This window comes from Embiotoca jacksoni, unplaced genomic scaffold (genome assembly GCF_022577435.1).
Source record: "Embiotoca jacksoni isolate LCO1_2020_lvr unplaced genomic scaffold, fEmbJac1.0.p SCAF_26, whole genome shotgun sequence".
NCBI lineage: Eukaryota > Metazoa > Chordata > Actinopteri > Embiotocidae > Embiotoca > Embiotoca jacksoni.
This window is the reverse complement of record NW_027185377.1, coordinates 2,512,335-2,534,400: the sequence shown is the minus strand read 5'-3', so window position 1 is coordinate 2,534,400 and position 22,066 is coordinate 2,512,335. Positions and strand designations below refer to the sequence as shown.

The window sequence follows — 22,066 nt, the reverse complement described above, 5'->3', positions numbered from 1 at the left end:
GCAGCGCCCCTCCACGTGCTCCGACTACTCGCTTGTAACTCCGCTATTTGTCCCACTGCGTGAACGACAGCGAGGGGAGGGAACGGAAACGAGAGTCGCAGGAAGGTAAAACCGGTGAAAACCGCGGCAGTAAGAAGGAAATGGTTTATGGGAGCTGCAGAAACGATTAGCGCGGGACACACAAGGTCGCGGGGCGCTCTGACACCGGCCGTCCAGAGTGATGAAACGTACCACGGCCGGCCGAGCGTGCTCTGCTGGGACGCGACCCGGACCTCCACCGTATACACACACACACACACACACACACACACACACACACACACACACACACACACACACACAAACATTACCCCTCAAAGCGTTGGGTACAGCGGTGACCTCCAGTTATCAAGGAGAAGCAGGGACAGGTGACGTGTCAGCTGTCAGAGGCGTTGGAGGTATTTAAAGGAGACGATCCATAAAGACAAAAATGAGAGTTTTTAGTTTTAAGTCCACCTGTGCTGTCGGACGAGGTGCCGAACTGTTTTCCGAACATGAATTGAACCTGAATTTGAGCTTTAAAGGATCCTGCTCATATAACACGAAGTATCGACCATTCTTCCTTTTTTTTTTTTTTTTTTTTTACTCGATAATGAAGTCCTGGATCGTGCAGGTATTTAGAGAAAACGTCCTGTTTTCTCCCACTGCAGATACAGTTAAGTCTCATCGTAACTGGAACCTGCTCCTTACGATAAATTACTCGCGTAGCGTAATTTGAAGTGCCGTGAACTATTCAACACAACAACCCCGATCCCACCCACAGCATCCAGACAGGAGTGAAAATGTAAAAGGTGATAATGAGGATATCTTTCGATATTTTTACACATCTATTTGAATCCCGGGAACCTCGTCTCCTAACTGAAACGTAGCCGTGGAGTAATGCTGCTCTCCTCCGTCGCGGTGATGCTGCTGACGAGCCGTCCAAGTTCTCTACCGGCGTATGTTACAATAGACACGCTGAATGGGCTCCGAGAGCTCCAGCACACAGCGGCGAGACGCCCCTTTGTCCTTTATCTCCCTCCCGTTGCTGCTCACGCTCTCATTCAAGGCACCATAACCTTCAGTCAAAATTTAAAAATGAAATCCCTCTTTTCTGTGTCCTCTTCATTTCCCTCAATTCTGCTGCATGTCACCGCCCTCAGATCTGTCGGCTCCCCGTGACATTCACCCCCATTATTAGACCATCATTTGAAAGACATCAAGACATCTTTTCTTTTCTTTTCTTTTTTTAAATGGTGTTGAACATCATTGTTGAAATGATTTACCCAATTATGGAGAAGGAGGAGGCGCTGCTCCACGCATGCGCACCAGGTGCCGGGATTTCAGTGCCCTAAATTTGCTTGGTTACACAACAGTTTCTTAAGAGACACATTTGATGACTCTCACAATGGAAGTTGTTTTTTTTTTTTACTTTTACTTTATGAGGAAGTTTGAAAACTGCCAGAGCAGGATGGAAAAAAAAAACCAGGAAAATGTGTCAAGCTGTTTCTGGGTTTTTTTATTTTATTTTATTTTCAGCTCCAAAAGAGGAAGGAGCGAGAGGAGCAGCTGGAGGATGTGATCCAAGCCTACGAGAAGATTCACATGGAGAAGAGCAACCTCCAGAGGGACCTCGACAAGATGGTCAGACACATTATTCAGTTCACTGCGCTGTGTTCGTTCTTTTACAGCAGCTCTACGCGTCAGCCATATGGCTCATTAATTAAGTCGTGCAGTTTCACATTCTGCTGACGGGGACCAAATGTAAAAAAGAAAAGAAGTATAAGTCATAAATAGGAAATGATCATATTTAATTCACAAAGTACACTGTTAGAAACGTATGTGGATGCTGGAGATCTCACTCATGAATATTTCCAGTGAAATCTTCACTGTATGGGAACGATTTGGCGCTTTAAATTTCAACATGTCAAAAGTTTGACAGAAGAGACAGAGCTATCTGAGCTGTCACTGCTTACATCTTATTTTCCATGTGAGTCCAAGTTTCTTGCAGTGCGTTAATGCATTAACATGATGGTAGTTTGAGTTAAGTTTATTTTGTTGTTTTTTTGGCCCTTCTTTTTGTTTACTTTATGTTTTTAACAGTGCGTGAGGTTATCGTTTTATTGCACTGTTTTTTGTCAAATATATTTGAATGGATGGAAGATTTTTTTTAATTATTTTTTTTTAAATGGAGGTCAGGACTTTAGGTCTTGAGGGACCAAGTGAGAATAACTGCTTTAAAGGGTGGTCCGTCTATCTGTGTTTTATAATTTCTTTAAGTCTTACTTAAAAACAGCAATGAATATTTCTCCATCATTTTTGTCACAGGCATCTAAATGTGTAGTCTGATGTTGACTCAAACTGTCCTGTTCATCCATTGTTAATGAAGAGGAGAGTCAATGAAAATCTTTCTGTCAATCTAATCATATGAGCAACAAACAAAATGCATTGGATCACTATGGTTGCTCAGTTTAGTCTGCACTTCTCATTTCAAAGTAAACACCTGCAGAGAAAATTATTTTCATTAATTCTTATCCTGACTGAACCGTCCTCTGCAGATAAAAGTCACTTCAGGCCTTCGACTTCAGACTGCCAGCACAAATCTGTTTTTTGTCATATTCAGATTGTATCTGGATGGATTTTTAAAAGCCTGGACAGCAAAAAAACAAACAAAAAAAACACATGAAATGCCTGGAAGGAACAAAATATTCTTGCCAGATTTTCTTGGAAAGGTTTTAGTTTAATAAATCACTTTAATTGTTGTTATTTTCCCCCAAATAATGTGCAGAATTCTGCTATTCAAACCACTCAAAACTCTATTTTGTTCGTCATTTTGTTGGAAGATTTCAAACTGAATCTCATTTTCTGTAACTGCTTCAAAGTAAACAGATTGTCTGGCCGGTCTTCTCCCGATGCCCTCTGAGATAATAATCCATCTCATATGAGAGTGAAGTCTGTCAGACGGAGCGGCCTCAGCAGTTTTCCGTGGTCCAAGTGATTAAAGGAGATGTTTGGAAGTGCCACCTGCCAACGACCGGCGGCGCGTCAATGTCACCTGAGGCTTAATGTGGCTCCGTCCAACCTGCTGGGCCACGGTGACCTTTAACCTTTCGGCCTTTCACTCACTTCACTCATCTGCATAACACACAGGACTGTGCACAAGTTTTAGGCACTGAAAGTAAATTGAAGATGTGTATATTTATCATTTCATGTAAAGTAAACAGTAAAAAAAAAGCTGCATTAAAGATCAATATTGGGTGCGACCAGCTTTTTCCTTTAACAGAGAATTCTCCGACTTAAACTTCTACATTGTTTTTCAAGCCACTCGGCAGAGAGGTCGTTCCAGGCATCTTAGAGAACCTTATTGCTGAAGATAATTCTTTATGACTGATGGATGGATGTTTGGTCTCGCTGTCACGCTGCGGATTGAATTTGGGTTTGATCAGACGTCTCTTTGATGGACGAGAATCTAAATATTTAAAGTGCCTAAAACTTTTGCACAGTCCAAGAAGATGCAAAAATCAATTCTCAAACAGGAAAATATTCTTCCATATTTTCAGGACACAAACAAAGTCTTGCACCATCTTTAACTCTGATCTCCGTCACTCTGCCCTCCTTATTTCTATACCAGTTTAGATAAATAGAAATCAAACACCGACATCATCACGTTCACATCGGCGCAGCAGACCAACAGTCAAACGAATCCCTTCTATCTTCTTGTGCGGCGCTTTTGTACGAGACGTGTTACTAAGATATGTAATTCTGAACAGACGTTCCCGCGTGACGCCACGATGGTTGAATATCTCCCCCGACCTGCTTCGTAACATCTCCAACGCCGTCGTTCTGGAGCCGAACGCTCAGACAAACCGTGTTTGTGACCTTTTGCATGGATTACGTTTTTTTTTCTGATAAGGCTTCGAGTTCCTGGTTGCAAATATCACCGTGCAAGGATACAAACGCAGCTGAGTGATGCTGATATTTAGCAGCCTTTGATGTGTTCACAAAGTAGGTTACAACTGGCTCTCTAAAAAAATAAATAAAGAAGCCAACTTTTCTTCCATCTCAGCTGCATCAACACGCTGTGAGGACGCTCCAGGTGCTGTTTTTCTCTGTTCGTGCCGAAGAATGTATGTAACAAATTAAATATTGAAACCGTGTGTGATTTACAGACCAGCCTGGTGGAGAAGCATGTGGAGCGCGTCCTGAACCTGGAGTCAGCTCTGAGGCAGCGAGACAACTCCCTGCAGAAACTCAACATGCAGCTGCACAGCAAAGACATGCAGTATCTGCAGCTGCACGCCGGCCCGGACGCACACAGTGAGCGACTCCGGATCACACGCTGCATGTAAAAGTGTTCGTAGCTTCTGGGTCCCAAAAATGAAGCAGATTGGGGGGGGGGCTTAAACTGCAATACCACCAAGTGCCACTAGAGGCTCGCTCCAAAAAGCCTCCAGACTCACATTCAACTAGTCTCATAAAATTCAAGTAAATAATCCGTCATTAATTAGAAAATGTTTCAAAAAGTTGTTTTTTTTTTTTTTTTTTTTTTTTTTGGGGGGGGGGGGGGGGTCTTGATTGATTGATGATTTTATAACTGTAGAGTGAGATACATGCAGTAGGATAAGACATGTATAAATAAACCACAAGTGAATTTGAACTAAAAAAAGCCTCGGCATCAGTTCTCTCTCTTAATCAATGCTCATTATTTTATTTCACAATCTCTCATCAGATCCAACAATCTGTCTGACGAGCATGTTAAGTGAGGTCAGGTTAATCCTCGGCCTGTCGCAGACAACCAGCTTGGACAATTTGTTCTGACTACTCAGCCACTGTTGTAGAAAAATAAAAAAAATAGAGACCTGTAATCTATGCGGGTGCCAGTGATTGAAATTCAGTCATTCTGGCTTCAAAAACCATTTGGAGTGGAGCGACTGCTGCCGCGCGTTTGAGGATTTATCTGTATTATTCAGCCTGTTGCTTCCATCTGCACCAACTGAGCGATCTCCATTGTGACTCGTCTGCATTACCAAGTGCGAAAAAAAACCCACCAAAAAAACCTTGCGAGTTAATTTGAATTTATTACGATGCAAATGAATTCTCGTGTTTGAAAATGCGTGACAGTTTCAAAAGATGCTTCAAACAGGGCCAGGTCACTTTAATGCTCAAGTGGGCTCACGAGAGGGAGGAAAAAAAAATACACGTAATAAACTTCTCCAGTTTTGCATTTTAGAGGCAAACAGTCAGAACAATCATTTCGAGTACGCAGCGCTGAATTGAAGACAGAACATGGAGTCCAGTGCTGTTAACTTTAGCTGCTGCAGAGCGAGTAGATGATGAACTCTGCCCTCCTTGACGATGTGGGTGGCTAAAAGTGGAAGAAATGCGTCACTGCCACCTCAACCGATGCCTCTACTGATAGTATACCTTGAAGAGGGGGAGGCATCATTTTGCATCGCCATCAATCTGTCATCTATATGTGAAAAAAAGAATAATAATGTGCTCGTTAGTTCGCGTGTGGAGTTTGTAAAGTAAAACAAAAGTGGTGATTAATAGTCGTGGATGCATATGAATGAGGGGGGGGAAAAATAAGCGTGCACAGTATGTTTTGCACTTTGTGAGAGCACATATGAGCCGCTGTGCTGAAGGAGGCGGGAGGAGCCGGGATGAAGGACGTTATGTCTTCTGGCTCAATGGCTAAGTCTGTGTGAGCGGAGCTGAATCACTAGCATGCCCACACACATCACATCATCAGGTACCAACTGAAAGACTGCTGCCCTTGGAAGAAGTCACCTCTTTTGCTCTTTCGTACTCAGCTCTTGTACAACAAGACAGAAGAGCTTCTGCATTAGTCAGTGGAAGCAGATTGTTTTTGTTTCTTGTGCCTCACGTCTTTTCCGTCTCTCTTCTTCCCAGTGCTGGACTGTCCGGCCATGACCCTCCAGAGCTCCCGCAGCCTGGACGCCCTGTCCGACCTGAAGCTGCAGCGGCTGGAGGCGGAGCTAGAGGGGGCGCGGCACGAGGCCCAGGGGGCGTGTCAGCGGGAGGAGGAGCTGAAGAGGGAGTGCGAGCGACTGAAGGACGAGATGAGACAGCTGCAGAACAGCCAGAGGGAGAGGGTCAGTGTTGGCTTTGTTTCGGTGTGCGTGGGGAGTTTACTGCAGCGGGACGACGTGAACGATGTCAGAGGAGCAGCGGACAGTTTATATCGTTGTGATGCATCCACTATAAATCAGGATTTCTGAGAAGTATTAGCAGAAATGTCAAATTTATCCCCAGATCACCTTCAAAGTCCTTTTTTTTTTATATATATATATATATATAATTTAACACCAGTGTGTTTATGTACATCTAAACAAGATATGATTAAAGTATCTTATATCTATTTTATAATAGTAATGTATTAACAGACAATGTGATGGGAACAGTATAATCAGTTGAATGTTCAGTTCCTCTTGAATTTCTGAGCTTCTCAGTGAGTTTCTGCTCATTGTTTGGCTGCATCTTCCCTGTTCTGATTCACTCTCGCTGTTCTAAAGATTTTTGGCCACAGCAGCTAGTTGTTTTCAACAAAAACACTCAAAAGAAAAAACACGCTGTACACGACTAGCTCTGTGGAGCCTTTAACACCTCCGGAGCCAAATATTTTTCTCCAGGAGTTGGTAGAGACCAAAAACAAAGCTCAAAGAGAATATTGACCAGAAACAGACCTCGGCGTGAATGAGAGTTGATCCGTGCATCCAGGATGTACTGCGCTGGTCATCTGACAACAAAACCTCCCGGGTGATGAGGAGTGATGCTCAAACAGCTTGGCAGCACCTGGGGGCCACTTATTTCTGGCATGGGCGTCTCCAGTGGGAAACAAAACCCCCGACCTTGCCAGTTTAGTGTCACACTTTGAGCAATGAGCTGCACAAGGCCAAAAACAACTAAAAATCCCAACACAGCAGAGTCCGAGACAAACTCCACACAGGAGGCTACACAAGCCTGCAGACAAATACCCTTTTTATTCTTTAGTACGGTATTTCCTATTGTAAGTAATAGTTCATTATTCAGAGAAATGTGTTTATTTACTTTGTTTCTTAGCGTTAGAAGATTTTAACACCTCTTCTACTTACGTATAGGACATTACAACCAGCCGCTAGTTAGCTTAGCTCAGGGGAAACAGCCAACCTGTCTCTGTACAAAGATAACGATGAGAAACCACTTTGTTTTTTTATGAATTGAACAAACAAGATATAAAGTGTTCATCAGGGAGTTTTCGAAGTGCTTGGGGATTTTAGTTCTAAGATAACTGCAGTCTGGTGGCAGCGGATCGTCTTCTGATCCGACTTTCAGCATGTCAAACTAATCTTTCGGTTCTTTCACACTTGTTGCTGCTCAATGCAACATCGAAGCATCACACTCCACTTTCTAAACACACCAACTACTCCCTGTGTTTCAACAATGATGCTAAGAAATAAGGCTCCTGCATGCAGAAAGACGCACACAGAGCACTTGAATAATAATGATGATCAATGACTGAAGGCCTGTTTCTACCTTTTTTCTGACAATGTTACCTTCAAACATGTCGTCTTGATGAGCTCTTGCTGTCAGATTTTGTCCAATATTCCACCGGCACCTGCATGCTAATCCAATTTCACGCTCTACTTCGGCAGGAAATGACTTCTCCGTGCAAGCAGTGCGATGTGGAGTGGATAAAGAAGGTGGGAGACGAGCAGTAAGTGACCACGACAGATCTCGGGTCGGCGAGGGGAGCGAGGGGAGGGGAGGGGAGGGTGATGAAATAACATGGATGGAAAAGGAAGGAGAGATGTCGATGTCGAGGATCGGAGATGGTGAGAGCAAAAAAGGAGAAACGCTTCACCAGAAAGCTGCTGCTCATCTGCATCTTCGCTCTCCTGCTGTGATGAGCTCGGGCCGACCTCCAGGGGCCTCATTAGAAAACAGACGAGCTCTCCATCGCCGGCTAACTGGGTTCAAATCCAGCATTAATAAAGGAGCGTTATTTGTTCAGCACAAAGAACGCAGATGAAATATAAACTCCACTGTACGTGCACTCACTCCGTGGCTTCAACTACTTGGGCCAGATGTTCGCCTGAGCAGCAGGGGGCAGTGTGAGCACAGACTAGGACACCTTCCTGTCCACTTCCTCATGTCTGTGTATTCGTCGGACATCTCGTCCATCTACACGTTCTTTCTTTTATTCCCTCTCCACCTAAAACCAGCAGAATATAAGAGCAGTCGTAAGCTGCTGTGTTTTCCACTTGTTTTTACCAACGATGAGAAATGTGTTTCCAACATGGAGGAAACACAGCAGCTTATTTTCATAGCTTGCGTCGGAGTGCCCCGGGCGTTTTTGCGTTTACAAGGTGTCACAGGTAAAAAAAAAAAAGCAAGCCACAGCAGGTTGGGTAAATGACGCCCACACAATGAAACCCCAGAAATGTTTCGGTGGGGAACAAACTGAAAGTGAATGCAGCGCAGAGAGGCTGAGCTTTTTTGTTTTTCTTCTACCGTGCATTTGATGGAAGCCTACTGCTTTTTTCCAGACCTTGGTCACCTTTTGGTTTTACTCACTGATAACACTTACTCCCACTGAAATGCTTCGACCCAGCTTCCTGGTGCTTTTTCTTGTAATTGGGCTGATTTAGTGTAAACTGCACAGATTGATAGAGAAGATTTTACATGTCCTGTGGAGAATATTAACACACCACCTTTGCCCTTATGATAAACCAGCACTTTAATAATATCACAAACTGTAATAAGGTGCCGATGTTTATTAATTAAAGCTTTGTGAATCGATAAATCGACCCGTAATATCACAAACTGTAATAAGGTACCGATGTTTATTAATTAAAACTTTGTGAATCGATAAATCGACAAGCACCTAAATGCAAGAAAGTTCTAAATTCTCCGTCCAATTAAGATCAATTTATGTTCTTTTAGTTAAAAAATGTTCTTCTGATGTTTGACTTCACTTCTACTTTTCACATTTTTCCACCCGTTGTATTTTTTTTAAGAGGCAGTGCAGTTTGTGGCAAATTCACCAGCCAGCGACGTGTTTCATGACTGAGTTTGTGGACTTTCGTTTGCCTCATTCAAGGCTGGTAATACGTGAACAGGCTACCCGAGCCGACCACAAGCCTCACTGGTGTCGATGCTGACAGGCACCTGGCTGTACCCCCACTCATCACACACACACGCATACAAACACACACACACGCACACACACACACACACACACACACACACACTCAGAGACTGACTAACTCATCTTCATCTTTCAGAAAGGGAGAAGTGTTTCCAATAAATCACAACATCAAGTCCCATTTCCAGTTGGAAATTCAAACCGATAACCACTAATAAAATAATGACAGGTTAAATTCTGCATAAAGACTTTTAAGAAGAAGCTTTTATGAATATATTTTTTACAGTTTGATTGACAGTTATTATATTATAAGATGCCCGTTGTTAGCAGATTGGAAAGTTTTGCTCCGTTCAGTTGGAGCTCGTGGTTAAAACATGGGAAGTCATGTGCACCGTATGCTTGGTGTTCAAGTAGTTAAGGCGTAAAAACACCGTTGCTCGGCAACGGCAACATGGACGGAGTCTAGAAGCCACGGAGGCTATCAATTTAACAAGCTAACAGGCAGGTAACGTAACGCAGGAAATGTAAAGGCACAGAGGGACAAGATGAGGGCGTTTCCTCAGACATAGACTATTATACAAGTTATGAAGATAAACTCTACATGATTAGAATTACAACATTTTAGCTTAACATCCAACAAAGAAATGAACTTCCACAACCTCCGACGCTTATGTAAACATCAGCGAACTCGTGAACTCCAGGCTGACAGAAAAGTTTGAGTTCCGACGTCATGAATTCAACAAGAGGGCGCTGTTCGTATGGACTCTCCTCGTTCACACGGTGTGTGTTTGGTGTGTGAAGACAGTTTGACACCTCTGGATGCACAACGCAGTGACACGCTATGTCAACTGCAGGGCGTGAAAAGCCTCCACCACAATCTGATGCCTGTTCGACACCCGCCCCTTCTACTAAGCCCCATTCACTTCTTTTAAGTGACATGAAATTCATTTTTGTCCAACAAAAACACAACCTCACAGCGACGAGTACAAAGAACATTACTGCCACCTCATGCCCACCCATGCGAGCGCCAGCTCCCCCCCACCCCCAAGGCCGTGTCCTTAATGTGAGTGACTGAGCTCCAGTGGATCTGGAACACAACATTTATTATTGCTCTGAGAGTTAGCCAACAAAGAGGAGGGTCAGGTCCCATGACGCAGGTAAGGTAACGGTTCTTTGTTTCAAACGTCAGATCTGATCAGAGGTCAGATTTCAGCCCACACTCTGGCTCCCACACACACACACACACACACACACACACACACACACATATATATACATGTATATATACATATATATATGTATATATATATATATATAGCCAGTTTATACACTCCTGGACCTGATCGATTCACTTGCGCAAGTCTTTCATCAACGCTGCATTGGCATTATCACTCCCCTCCCACGTGCTGTACTGTACACTGTACAGCGCACAAGCGGAGAAAAAGGAAACAAACTGAAAAACGGTTGCAAAAAGAACATGCATGCTGGCAAATGTGCACAGTATGTCTTTTTTTTCTTTTTCTTTTTTAGACATGCAGCGACAGAAACAAACACTCAAACTCTCTGTGCACGACCTCGTGTGACAGAGGTGTTGCACTCTGGCCGGCCCTGTGAGACAAAGACTGTCAAAGCAGCACATGTAAAAAAAAAAAAAATTAAGGTGAGACGAGTGTGAAAAGGAAGCGGGGTGTCAATCTAAACCATCAAGAAATGCATTTTACATATGAGTTTAAAAATAAAGAGCCAGAGCTGAGAGTCGGCTGAGAGTACAGAGGAGAGGAAGCGAGCATGCTCTTAATATCAATATTATACTCCATGCGCCACCCACCATGCCAGTAAGTAACTGTAATGATTTTTATTTTCCTATTCGTGTGCTTGCAGCCATTTATTTTCAGCACTAATGACCCTGAATCATCTCAGTACTGGTACCAGGTTCCACAGAACTCGCACCACAAATAAAGAAGCACGTAGTTTGTTGTACGGTGGTGGCTGAAGAGGGGGTTTGATACCCCCACTCTGTGTGTGAGTCACAGCAGGCTAATGGAAAACATAATGGGCCACAAGGAAAACACTACTAACCAGGGGAAGTTATGACTTATTTTCAGATTGTTTTAAATTGAATTGGGGGCTTCTCTGAAATGGGGTCCTTGATTTTATTTTCAAATATTTTGAGAGGGGGAAACTTGTGCAGCACGTGTTTCTGTACAGATGATGGACTGTAGTTCAAAGAAGCTGATATTAGTGTGAAAATATGCAGAGCTCCACTAATACGTAGTAGCGGGCTTACATACACAAGTGGGAAGACTGTATGAAGTTAGTGTGCTGGTGTGCCAGGAACATGTTTTTAATTTGCCAGGTTGTTTTATTTGCTGTGTAGACTGTTTTTCTTTCTTTTTTTTCAGTACTGGTTTTGCAGCTGAAGCTCATATCTGTTCCTATTTATGCTAAAGAAATCCACAGGATATGCAGAAGTGTTTTGCACGTTTTCTTTTTTTTATCTGCCACGATCTGGAGAAACAAGCCGAGTCAGATTCTCATCAGACAGGTCGAGCTCAGTCGTTTGAGGTACTTTATCAGATCAGAGTCTGGCAGCTGTCTAGTGCTCATGCACGACGACCATCCTCATTCCTTCGGTGTCTTTTCAGTGGCAGGTCCTATGGGATAATATTTGCCCTCATGAGAGGTTGTGTTTTCTTTCTTTGGGGGTAGAAGTGATGACTTGAAGGGAAGAAGTGCATGCGTGACATGGTTCTTTCACTTCTGAAACTCGAGATAACTCAACATTTTCTTGAAACGCACATCTACCATAGGAGAAATTACTCAAACTAAACTGATTATCTGAAGAGATTTGAAGGTTTCATGTCTCTCATTCTGTAATGAACATCCTAATCTACCGCTGTCAGTGATGGATTGAGTAAATTTCAGATCAAGACTGAAGTTTATAAAAAATTGGCCCGACATTTGAGATAAAACAGTTTTTAATCAGATCTTGAGGGCTGCTGGCAGCTGCGGTGACTAACTACTAAAAACAAAATCTTTTTATCAGCCTTCATCCCATCTGAGTAATCAGATAGATGCTTACAGATGCACAACGTGTTGAAGAGATTATTCCTTCAGTCTACTCGCCTCACATGAATTTATATTGTGGGATTCAGATCGGTTTCCAGCTAATGATTTGCGACAAAGTCAGCTTGTTGCCATGGTTTAAAAGACAGAGAAGCCGGTGAGCCAGCCATCCTTGTTTACGCTTCTCAAAATAGAGTTTCTCCGTCAGTGCGGCCCCTGAGAGAGTCATGACACATCTTGCATGAAATGGTGTGATTTTATGCACTTCAATTATGCGTCGTGACATGCAATCTAAAAATATAAGCCTATAAGCCTCTCAATTAGCCAGCCTGATGTGCGAGGCTGCGTCAGTGCTGCGGAGCTCATTCACTTTTAACGAGGAGATGAAGATGCTTTTGAGCTGTGGTTTCATCTCACGTTAGTTTAAATCACTGCTGTACATTTAACAAGTTACAGTGTTGTCACACATCAACGCTCTGCCTACACTGTGAAGTTCTGTAATAACAATGCTTGCGATAATTACATAATCGTCTCCCTTTCCCGTGTCCTCCTTCAGGGTGAATTTGGCTCTGGCCTACACAGAGTTAACCGAGGAGCTGGGACGCCTCCAGGCTCTGAGCTCCAAGCAGACGGAGATCCTGAGGAAAGCCACGCAGGAGCCGGCGAGTCCAGGTTAGCATCTGAAATACGGCACGTCAACAATGTGGAAAAACCTGAGTTAAGATCACCTCAGTGCCTCCGTGGCAGAGGAAGTATTTACTCCCTTTACTTAAGTAAAAGTTGCAAAAACACATTTTCAAAAATACTTCATTACATGTAAAAATCCTGCATTTATAATCCCATAAAAATAGCAAAAATGTACTTCACGTATCTTAAGTTAAAGCTCCCTGTGAGTGTTTTACATGCCGTTATTGAATTATTATCACTGATGCATTAAAGTACAGTTTTACTTATGTAGGTAGAGGAAGTAGACAAAATAATAACAGCTTTAATCTTGTTGTAGTTGAATCTATAACCCTGCCACATATTTAATATATTCATCACTGGTCCAAAAAATATCTTGTAACTTGTAAATATAGCTGTCAAGTAAATATATTGGAGAAAAATTTAATAAAATGTAGAAGCACTACAAAGTAGCATAAAAATTTAAATTCTCCAAAAAAGTTCCTCAAATCTTTACTCTACTTGAATAAATGTCATCCCAGAAATTTAGAATACAACTTATTATTAACATGATTTAATAGAGCAGATTTTGTAAATTTAGATCAAATTGTTTTTTTTAAGATAAATTTAAATAAAATATTGATCATTTTTTCTCTGTGCCGTTCCTGCTATCATCAAAACCAACTTGTGGTTGTGAAATCTTGCTTCTGTTTTCTCACAAAGAAATCGACGAAAACGAACACGTTGTAGAGTAAAAGTTACGATAGACAGAAACACCTTTCTTTTCCTGCGGCACATCCTCACACGCAGCTAATTTCTCACAACTGTTCACCTACTACCCGCCACAAACCAATAAGCAACACAAGCGTTGACTATATAGAGCAGTAGAAAATACAAACAATATGGACAATAATATTACATAAGTTGGAGAAGAAGTGAAACTTTTTGTGCAAGTGGGGGAAATACAGAATACCCCCCCAAACTGCATGCGAGTTCTCCCCGAGGTCACGTCGCATCACATTCATCTAAATAAAGAATTTTTTTTTTTTGGTGAATTGTTGAAGGGAATTTGATTGGAGCCATTAAAAATTCTCCCGGGTGTCGTGCTGAAGGAGCGAGCGTGAAATGAACACTTTCGTCCTCGTTGGGAGCGCGCTGAAGAGCACGAACACACACACACACACACACACACACACACACACACACACACACACACACACACACACACACACACACACACACATTCCCCTCCCTCCCTTTTAACACCTCAACCAAGCAGTCATGAACGATGTTTCCTCTTTGTAATGGGAAGTAGTGCTGAAGCGGTTCACTGACTCATCAGCATATCTTGCAGTTACAGGAAACACTACAACTGTACTTGTGTAGATAAATCTTTTTAGGAACATAAATAAAGTGAACTTCGATTAGCTGAACTGCTTAAGGAAGGTTTATTATCTGAAATCTGCCTTCTGATAAAATGCACATTCACGACAAATAACGAGTTGGATTGATACCCCAGTGGGAGCCGCAGTAATCCGTCATGAGAATGTCATAATGAAATCATTGAAGTGGTGGCGTTTTCTTCTCGGTGTGCCTGAAACTCTGCCAGACAAATTTACGTAACCGACTGTTTTGGCTCAACAATGTTTCAGTCGTGTTGTACTACGAGGCCAAATGTGCGCGGAGTCCTCGACAAATGAAGCGGACACCCAAACACCACATCCACACATGAGAGTAGAGGCGCTCCAGCAGCCTCCGCTCCTCTGGGAGGACTCTCCACACCTGGCTGCAGCTTTTTACAGCTGTGAAGTGGGCGAGTGACGGCAGTTGATGATGTGGCCCGGCTCGCAGTTAGTTGTTCACCTCCAAGGTGTCGGATGGAGTCCAGTTCAGGGGTCTGCACGGGCCTGTCAAGGTCTTTAATAAGCTGGCAAAACCAGAGGTGGTGTCCCCAAAGGTACCGGGATTGTCATGTCACAAGAAGGGAGAAAACTACTGCCACAAAAATAAAAGGACACTAATACCTCACATTTTGTTGGATGCAGCATTTAGTATTCCCTTATTCAGCCCCTCCAGGAAATCGTGATCACAACATTTAACACAAAGTCAAACAAACTCTATAATATTTGCCTGTGTTGAAATAACATGAATTAACATCTACAGCTCTTATTTTGACAGCTGATGTAGTCGTTGTTTCTACATTAGTCACAGACTGTCTGTGCTTTAAAACTACGTCACTTTTAGCCCCATGCTTAAAATTAATTTACTTTTTTTTTTTTTTCAACTTCCCGCAATTTAATGCAAAAAAACGTACTTAAAACTCTGCAAATTACATCACAACTTTTGAGAAAATGTGCTGCAAAATCAAACATTACAACAATCACAAAAAAAGACTTCGCAAAATCCTGGAGTAACTGTTAATTGGAACAAATTGGCCTAAAAGTATCTGGAGAGGGGGGGACCACATACTGTGTAACACAGCAACAAGTTTCCAACATTTCTTTCCCTCTGTGTTCCCTCAGTCCAGCGTCACTCTCCCATCCACCACCAGCGCCACTCTCCGGTATCTCAGCGCCACTCGCCCATCTCCCAGCGCCACTCTCCGGTCCCGCCTCCGTCCCACCACTCCCCGATCCAGCAGCGGCGCTCCCCCGTGCTGCAGCGCCTCTCCCCCGACATGCACCGCCGCTCGCCCCTGTTGGACGTCAACAACGGGCCGGCCTCTTACTCCTGCCGGCCGCCCAGCCAGCACCTGAGGGCCAGCTTCCAGGGGCGCCGCAGTTACTCTGAGGTCGCCGACCCCTCGGCGTACCAGTGCCCGCCCCGCTTCTCCCTGGACCCGGTGTCCACCCTGCCGAAGCCGCGGCCCTACGTCGACGGCTACGCCAAACAGCAAGCCCAGCACATGGGCTCTCCTCACAGCGGACTGCAGCACAGAGGATCCCCGTCCCCCCATCAGGGCGGTGCAGGAGGAGACGGGGGCCTCGGGGAGAGCTCCATGCGCCTCTCCAGAGAGATGCCGTTCCCGCTGTCGGAGGTGGCCCACCTTCATTTCGAGCCTCCTCCTCCCTCCACGCCGGCCCCGCAGCCCCCTCAGTCCTCTGAGGATGAGGAGGAGTGGGCCTGTCCACATCCCATCAGCCCGCCGAGGACGCTGGGCGTGCTCTCCGCTGCGGTGCCCAGCGGTGCCATGAGGGGCCCGGCGTCCTGCTCGGCCTTCCCCATCCCCCAGAGGTCCAACACCCTCAGCTGCCACCCGCAGCCGGGGTACCTGTCGGCCGAGCACGCTCAGTCCTGGCCTTCAATCAATGTGAGTGAACCTAAACTTAATTACATCTGTTTAAGAGGGTTTTTTTTACAGCTGCATGTTGGAGTTATTCTTTACAGAACGTATTATTGTTGCACTGTATTTCATTTCATTTCAGAGCACCTGACACTTTCCATTCATCCCAAGCTGTATTCATTTATTTTATTTGTGTGTATATAGTTTGTGTTTGTGTATTTATGCATTGCTCTTCTTTTTTTGTAAAATAATAGTTTTTTTATCTTGACAGTTTATGTATACGTATTTGCACATTTTTTCTTATTGTGTGCACCTTTTTGTGTTTCCATGCTGCTGTGACGACTAAATTTCCCCACTGTGGGATTAACAAAGTCGAAGTCTTATTTCATCACAGTAACCGTAGCGATGAGGGCTGGTCTACCGAAAGCAACTTGTTTTTTCACCCCTGAACTCTTTCCACTAAATGTGTCGCAATCATCTCTGTTTTAGTTCCTTTAAAGAATCACTCAGCACATTGAGAAACACACTTATTTGCTTTATTTCTGGGAGAGGAGAAGTTTGATATCAATCTCATGACTGTGCATTAAGTTCAGAGGTGGAGTCGAGATGTGTTTTTCGCCAAACTTGGCAAAAAGGAGGAAACAGCAAATACATCCACAACAACTCTGAATAAACTAATGGACACGTTGCATTTCACTTGTTTAATGTGAACAGAAATAAACGTGAGAAAAATGTTGATTTATGGTTTTAGAGTGAACAAGTTGGAACTTATTCTAATAGTGTTGTCCAGGTTTGATGCCAAGACTAAAACTATCAACAAGCAACTCCAACATCCTTCATAACTCTTACTCTTATTATTTCTTCTCAACCTTGAGGTCTCAAAATTTCCTTGAATGATGTCATCCGAGTCAGCTTCCTCTCTGCTCCAGGCTATATTAGCTGCTTTTAGCTGACCGAACTGTCGGCAGTCGATTTGCATTGTGGGTAAATTTTGACACTGAGAAAGAATGCATGAACAAATAAAAACAACAAAAAAAAGATTTCTCTGGTTCTGTTGCATCAGTTTTGATCTGGACGGACCAAAACAAACCTTAACTTTAAAATTAGATCACAGTTTTATTTTATTTTTGTAGCAACGATCTATAAAAGCCTTCGAAAGATCACGAAATGCTTACGCATGTCGTTTTTCAGGCGTTTTCTGACATTCGCTTTGTGTTGAGCCGAGTGAGAGGAAACACATCCCGACTCAACGCTCGGGCGTGAAACTGATATCGATGTTCTCATCTTGCTCTCGGTAACAAAGCAAAAAAACAACAACCCGAAACTATGCCTCTAGAATGATTCGCTTTTCTCTAAACTGAGCTGTATTACGCCGTGATTCAGTACTCGACGATGAGAGATGAGTCTACACCTGGATTTACTACAGCCCCGGTTGTGTAAGTGTAAATCAATCACTCACCATGCAGGGATGTAATACTGCTGCCTCCCACAGACTAACTAATACTACCCAGGGAAGTGAGCTGAGGAGCACATGTGATGTATCCCGATGATGATGATCATGATGATGATGATGATGATGATGATGATGATGATGATGATCATGTGTTGTGTTCCTGTGTGTCGCGTGTGTCTGCAGCTCTGGATGGAGACGGAGGAGAGCGACATGAGGAGCTGCCCTCTCTGCCAGCTGATATTTCCCGTCGGTTACCCTGACGATGCCCTCATCAAGCACATCGACTCCCACCTGGAGAACAGCAAGATATGATCGCCATGGCAACCGGCCCGCACACATCTGCGCTCTCCTCTTATGGATTATGTAAGAGATTTTGGCAGATCCCCGGCCGAATGGAAAAAGTCAGAACGCACGACGAACGCAGTTCGCGGTGCGTTTAGGGCGCGAAAACCTGTGCGACATAATCTGTGGGGGGTTGGGATCCAAAATGGCGCAGGGGGTTCGTTTTATTTTTTACTTAAAACACGGGTCCGTCTTGGATTTGTGAGACGACATGCAGAGTCCTTTACCGATCACCCTGACGACAGACCTGCCCGTACAATCACCGGCTCTGGTTGCTGCTGTTTTGTTCTGAGTCTTGTCGCCGTGGTTTCAGACAGTTTCCAGTGTTGTGTTTTGTTTTTTTTTCACTTCACGGTGTCGTAAACTTTGATTCAGCAAAGTAAGCCGAAGACGAGGTAGACGAGGGAGAGGGGGGAGAGAGGGGGGGGCACTGGCAGGTTCAGGGAAAGGGGGGGGGGGGGGCTCTGCATGCCAGAAAAGTTAGAGCTCATCAGTGAATGATCAGGGAGATCTGAAGCGACTATTTTCACCACTTAGCTTTAAAACACTCCTGCTTGGAAATGTTCTCTCACACACACACACACACACACACACACACACACACACACACACCAGTACATTTTGCCGAGGATCCTGTGCAGTCAGTGCCAAGCACAGTAGGAGCTGGTTTATTGAAACGATCTGACAGTCGTACAAAAGGATGTGGGAAGCCGATTAGTCATATGAGGAGGAAAAGAAAAAGAAAAAAAAAATGTACGTTATTTTCAGACGAGAATGACGCAGTGAAGGAATTCTGTCTGTCGATCAGGGTTTGAATTAAAAGTTTAGAAACTACGAAACATTCCAGTCTCGCATTTTCAATCCGTGGACGATCAAAGCTGGAGAGAACACGACTCGGAGAGGAGGTTCGGATGGATCGGCCCGACAGGCGGGTTTTTTTTAGCCAAACACTGTTTTGACGATGCCCTGCAGGGCGGGGCACCGACGTTCATACGTCTCCTCTTCAGTCGGAGGAACATTTTAGTCAGAATTTACCTTTATGCTTGCAGCCTGTTCAAAAAGTATCTTAGCACTTTAAGTTAGCATAGCCTATACAATGCATCTGTTTTCAGTCCCTATATATATTTTCCATGTGTAATTTACTATTTATATTGTCGATCTGTAAGGCAAAAAAAAAAAAAAAAAAAGAAGATATATTTTTGCAAAATGTTAACGCACCACATCATGTCGGTGCTCCTTCTCCCATGTGCTTGCACACTGATATATATATATATATATAGATATATATATATGAATTAAATATATATAGATATATAGATATTTATATAGATATATATATATAGATATATAGATATATATAGATATATATATATAGAGGAGTCGAGGCTCAAAGACCCACAGAGCGGGACACTTTTCTGTACAAAGACTTTAAAATTACCAACTGGGATTCTCCTCGGTCTTCCTTTAGATCTGAAACTTCATAACAGTTTGATGTCACGACTGCCCAGACCACCCAACAAAAAAAAAGAAACAAGGAGAGGACCACACACACACACACACACACACACACACACACACACACACACACACACACACACAACTGGCTGCATGAGATCAAGACGTCTGGCCTACTTTGAGGAGGAAAAAAAAATTTAAAAAAAGCGGCCGGCTTTTTTAGTGTACTGTATTTCTATCTCGGAGATCGTCGGATACCAGAACCATCGTCTCCAATCAGCAAAGTTATCTCTGCAGGGTTTACGCAAAGACGACGCTCTTCTTTTGATACATGGGTTTTAATTTTTATCACACGTGAATCTCAACCACGAGAATCTGCCTGTGGGACTTGAAACTTTTTGGAAAAAAAAAAACACCAAAAAAACAAGATTTTTAAAAAGTCACAGTGATGTCGGCTAATCTGAAAGGCTTTTCCGTTACGTGTGCAGTTTTTCCTAACGCGGGGGACGTCTCCTCTCCTCCCCCCCCGCACGGCCACCCCATGCATTCACACTGGTTTGATGTTACCGGAGAGATGAGATGCGGCAGATTAGAGCACACGTGGGGCAGCGGGAGGACGAAGGACATGCAGGTTTTTAGGTGAAGCACTACGGAGCAACTCACTGACTCACTAAAAGCTCTGGACGCTTCCGCTTTCCTGTGAAGGTTAAGAGAGAAGAAGTTTCCACTGTGGGGTGGGGGGGTCAAGAAGATTAAAGGATAATTCTGGTTTCGTATTTGAATGGGTCTGGACACTGATTTTATTGGTTGTTATAACTCTGTGCTCACCCAGTTAATTGGCGAGAAAACAGCTACTATCACTGGAAAAAAAAAAACAAGCTAACTCGCTTGCCAGTCAGGTTTGTGCTATCTTTGTATTTTCTCTATATTGTGCTGACCTGGCATTTTATGTTTACCATTGTACACTTTTTGAATTCAGTAAAAAGTTATTAAAGAGAAAATCAAGTTGTCCATGTTGTTAGTAAGCTCATTACCTTAGCTCGGTCGCTAATGGGACAGCACCATCGGCTTGACTCATTACTGTCTGCAAACACTTGATCTTTGGTGGAGCTGCTTGTACTCCAACAGAGGACGTTAAATAAAAAGTTCATGGTGCAAAACATCTACCGTTATTCTGCGCTCACGTCATGTCAACGTCACCTCGAGTTTTCCAGACTTGTAAATGACGTTCACGTGACTTTGACTGAGAAAGTCACATTTTTTTCAACAAATTCACAAACAATATGGAAGTGACGGCAAAAAAAAACGAGCAAATATGGATGTCTCAAGTTAGCCGGAGTCCACCTTTAAGGACAGTACACTCAAAATGAAATAAGCATCGTGCTGTATCGAACATGAATGGTATTTTTGGAGGTGGGCAAAAGGTGGAATCGCACCTTTGCGCATCGAGCAGGGAATTTATTTCATTTGTTTGCCATTATTTGAAGAAGTCTAGCCAAGATTTCTGTCCTTCTTGTCCTTGATGTGTTTTTATTTATTGGTTAGGACAGCAGGCAACTTCAGTAATGAGTAAGAAGCAGCAGCACAAGAGGAACGTCGCCTTGAGTTGTTTGATGATGTAAACGCTCACGAGTGTACGTAGATATTAACTTCTATCCTACATGACGTGAGCGCATCATAAATAAAGATTTTCTGGGTCTCTGTTTCCCCAAAGATCAGCACTGATGAGATTTTTGTCCGTGGTACAAAACTGGGTCAAATTGTGATTTACTTTTCTTCTGCACTGTGTAATTGTGTGTTTTGCGACAATGAAAAGTTTTAAATGAACTTCTACAGAGTTCATTTAAAAGAAGAGGTTTGGCTGATCTGTGATATGACTATTGTTTGTGTTTTTTCTTTTATGGAGGGGTGGTGGCGGGTGAGGAAATCAGCACTCACCACCTCTGCTAACCAGTTTCCTGAGGGAAACCCCAACAATTCTTAAGAATTTCACATGAAGAAAAGCAAAATTCAAAGAAGTCTTAAAAATAAACAAGTAAATGCTCAAGAATATTCTATCACGTCAGTTATAATCGTCTTCACGGACACTTTAAGGGCCTTGATGATCGTTGGAGTTTTTTTCCCCATCAGACTTGTTTTCAGCGATGTTGTTGCACTCAGATATTTAAGCAATCAACTTAAGGTTATTGTAAGTGATGGAAATAAACCAGAATTGTCCTTTAAAGAAACTGCATCCTGAGGTTTACAATAAAAAACTTCAAGGCAGTACTTGACCATTAACTGGAAGAGGGCTTTCATGACTTCCAAGTATTCTATACTGTATGTACAGTATGTTCCTATATCACTATGTGTACAAAAAAAATTAATATATAAAGCTGTGTACAGACAGATATTTTGCAAGTGTGTGAGGCTAATGCAACGTATACTCTATTATTCAACAACTTCAAATTGGAGTGTCTGTAAATCAATATATAAATATATATATATATATAATCCTTGCCAACACCACAAAAAATATTAATTTTATCCGAGTTATACACAAGTACTACCCGACACCTTTCCTCTATTACTCGCTACGTAGTGGCAACGTCCTCTATAGGCAACTAATATTCAACTACAGTCGCATCCTGCAGACAAA

The 22,066-nt window shown here is 43.1% G+C and overlaps 1 protein-coding gene across 2 annotated transcripts in view; it reads left to right on the top strand.

Annotated features, from left to right (window-relative positions):
* The window catches only part of LOC138204692 (TANK-binding kinase 1-binding protein 1-like), a 48,803-nt gene extending 30,396 nt beyond the window's left edge, over positions 1–18,407 (top strand). For both annotated transcript variants that reach the window (XM_069160114.1, XM_069160115.1), the window contains exons 4-10: positions 1,558–1,662; positions 4,188–4,335; positions 5,932–6,134; positions 7,674–7,735; positions 12,789–12,904; positions 15,418–16,205; positions 17,815–18,407. In XM_069160114.1, the coding sequence (XP_069016215.1) occupies positions 1,558–1,662; positions 4,188–4,335; positions 5,932–6,134; positions 7,674–7,735; positions 12,789–12,904; positions 15,418–16,205; positions 17,815–17,943 (1,551 nt within the window). In that variant the 3' untranslated portion in view covers positions 17,944–18,407. The remainder of the gene's footprint in view (positions 1–1,557; positions 1,663–4,187; positions 4,336–5,931; positions 6,135–7,673; positions 7,736–12,788; positions 12,905–15,417; positions 16,206–17,814) is intronic.
* Positions 18,408–22,066: the final 3,659 nt, after the last annotated feature.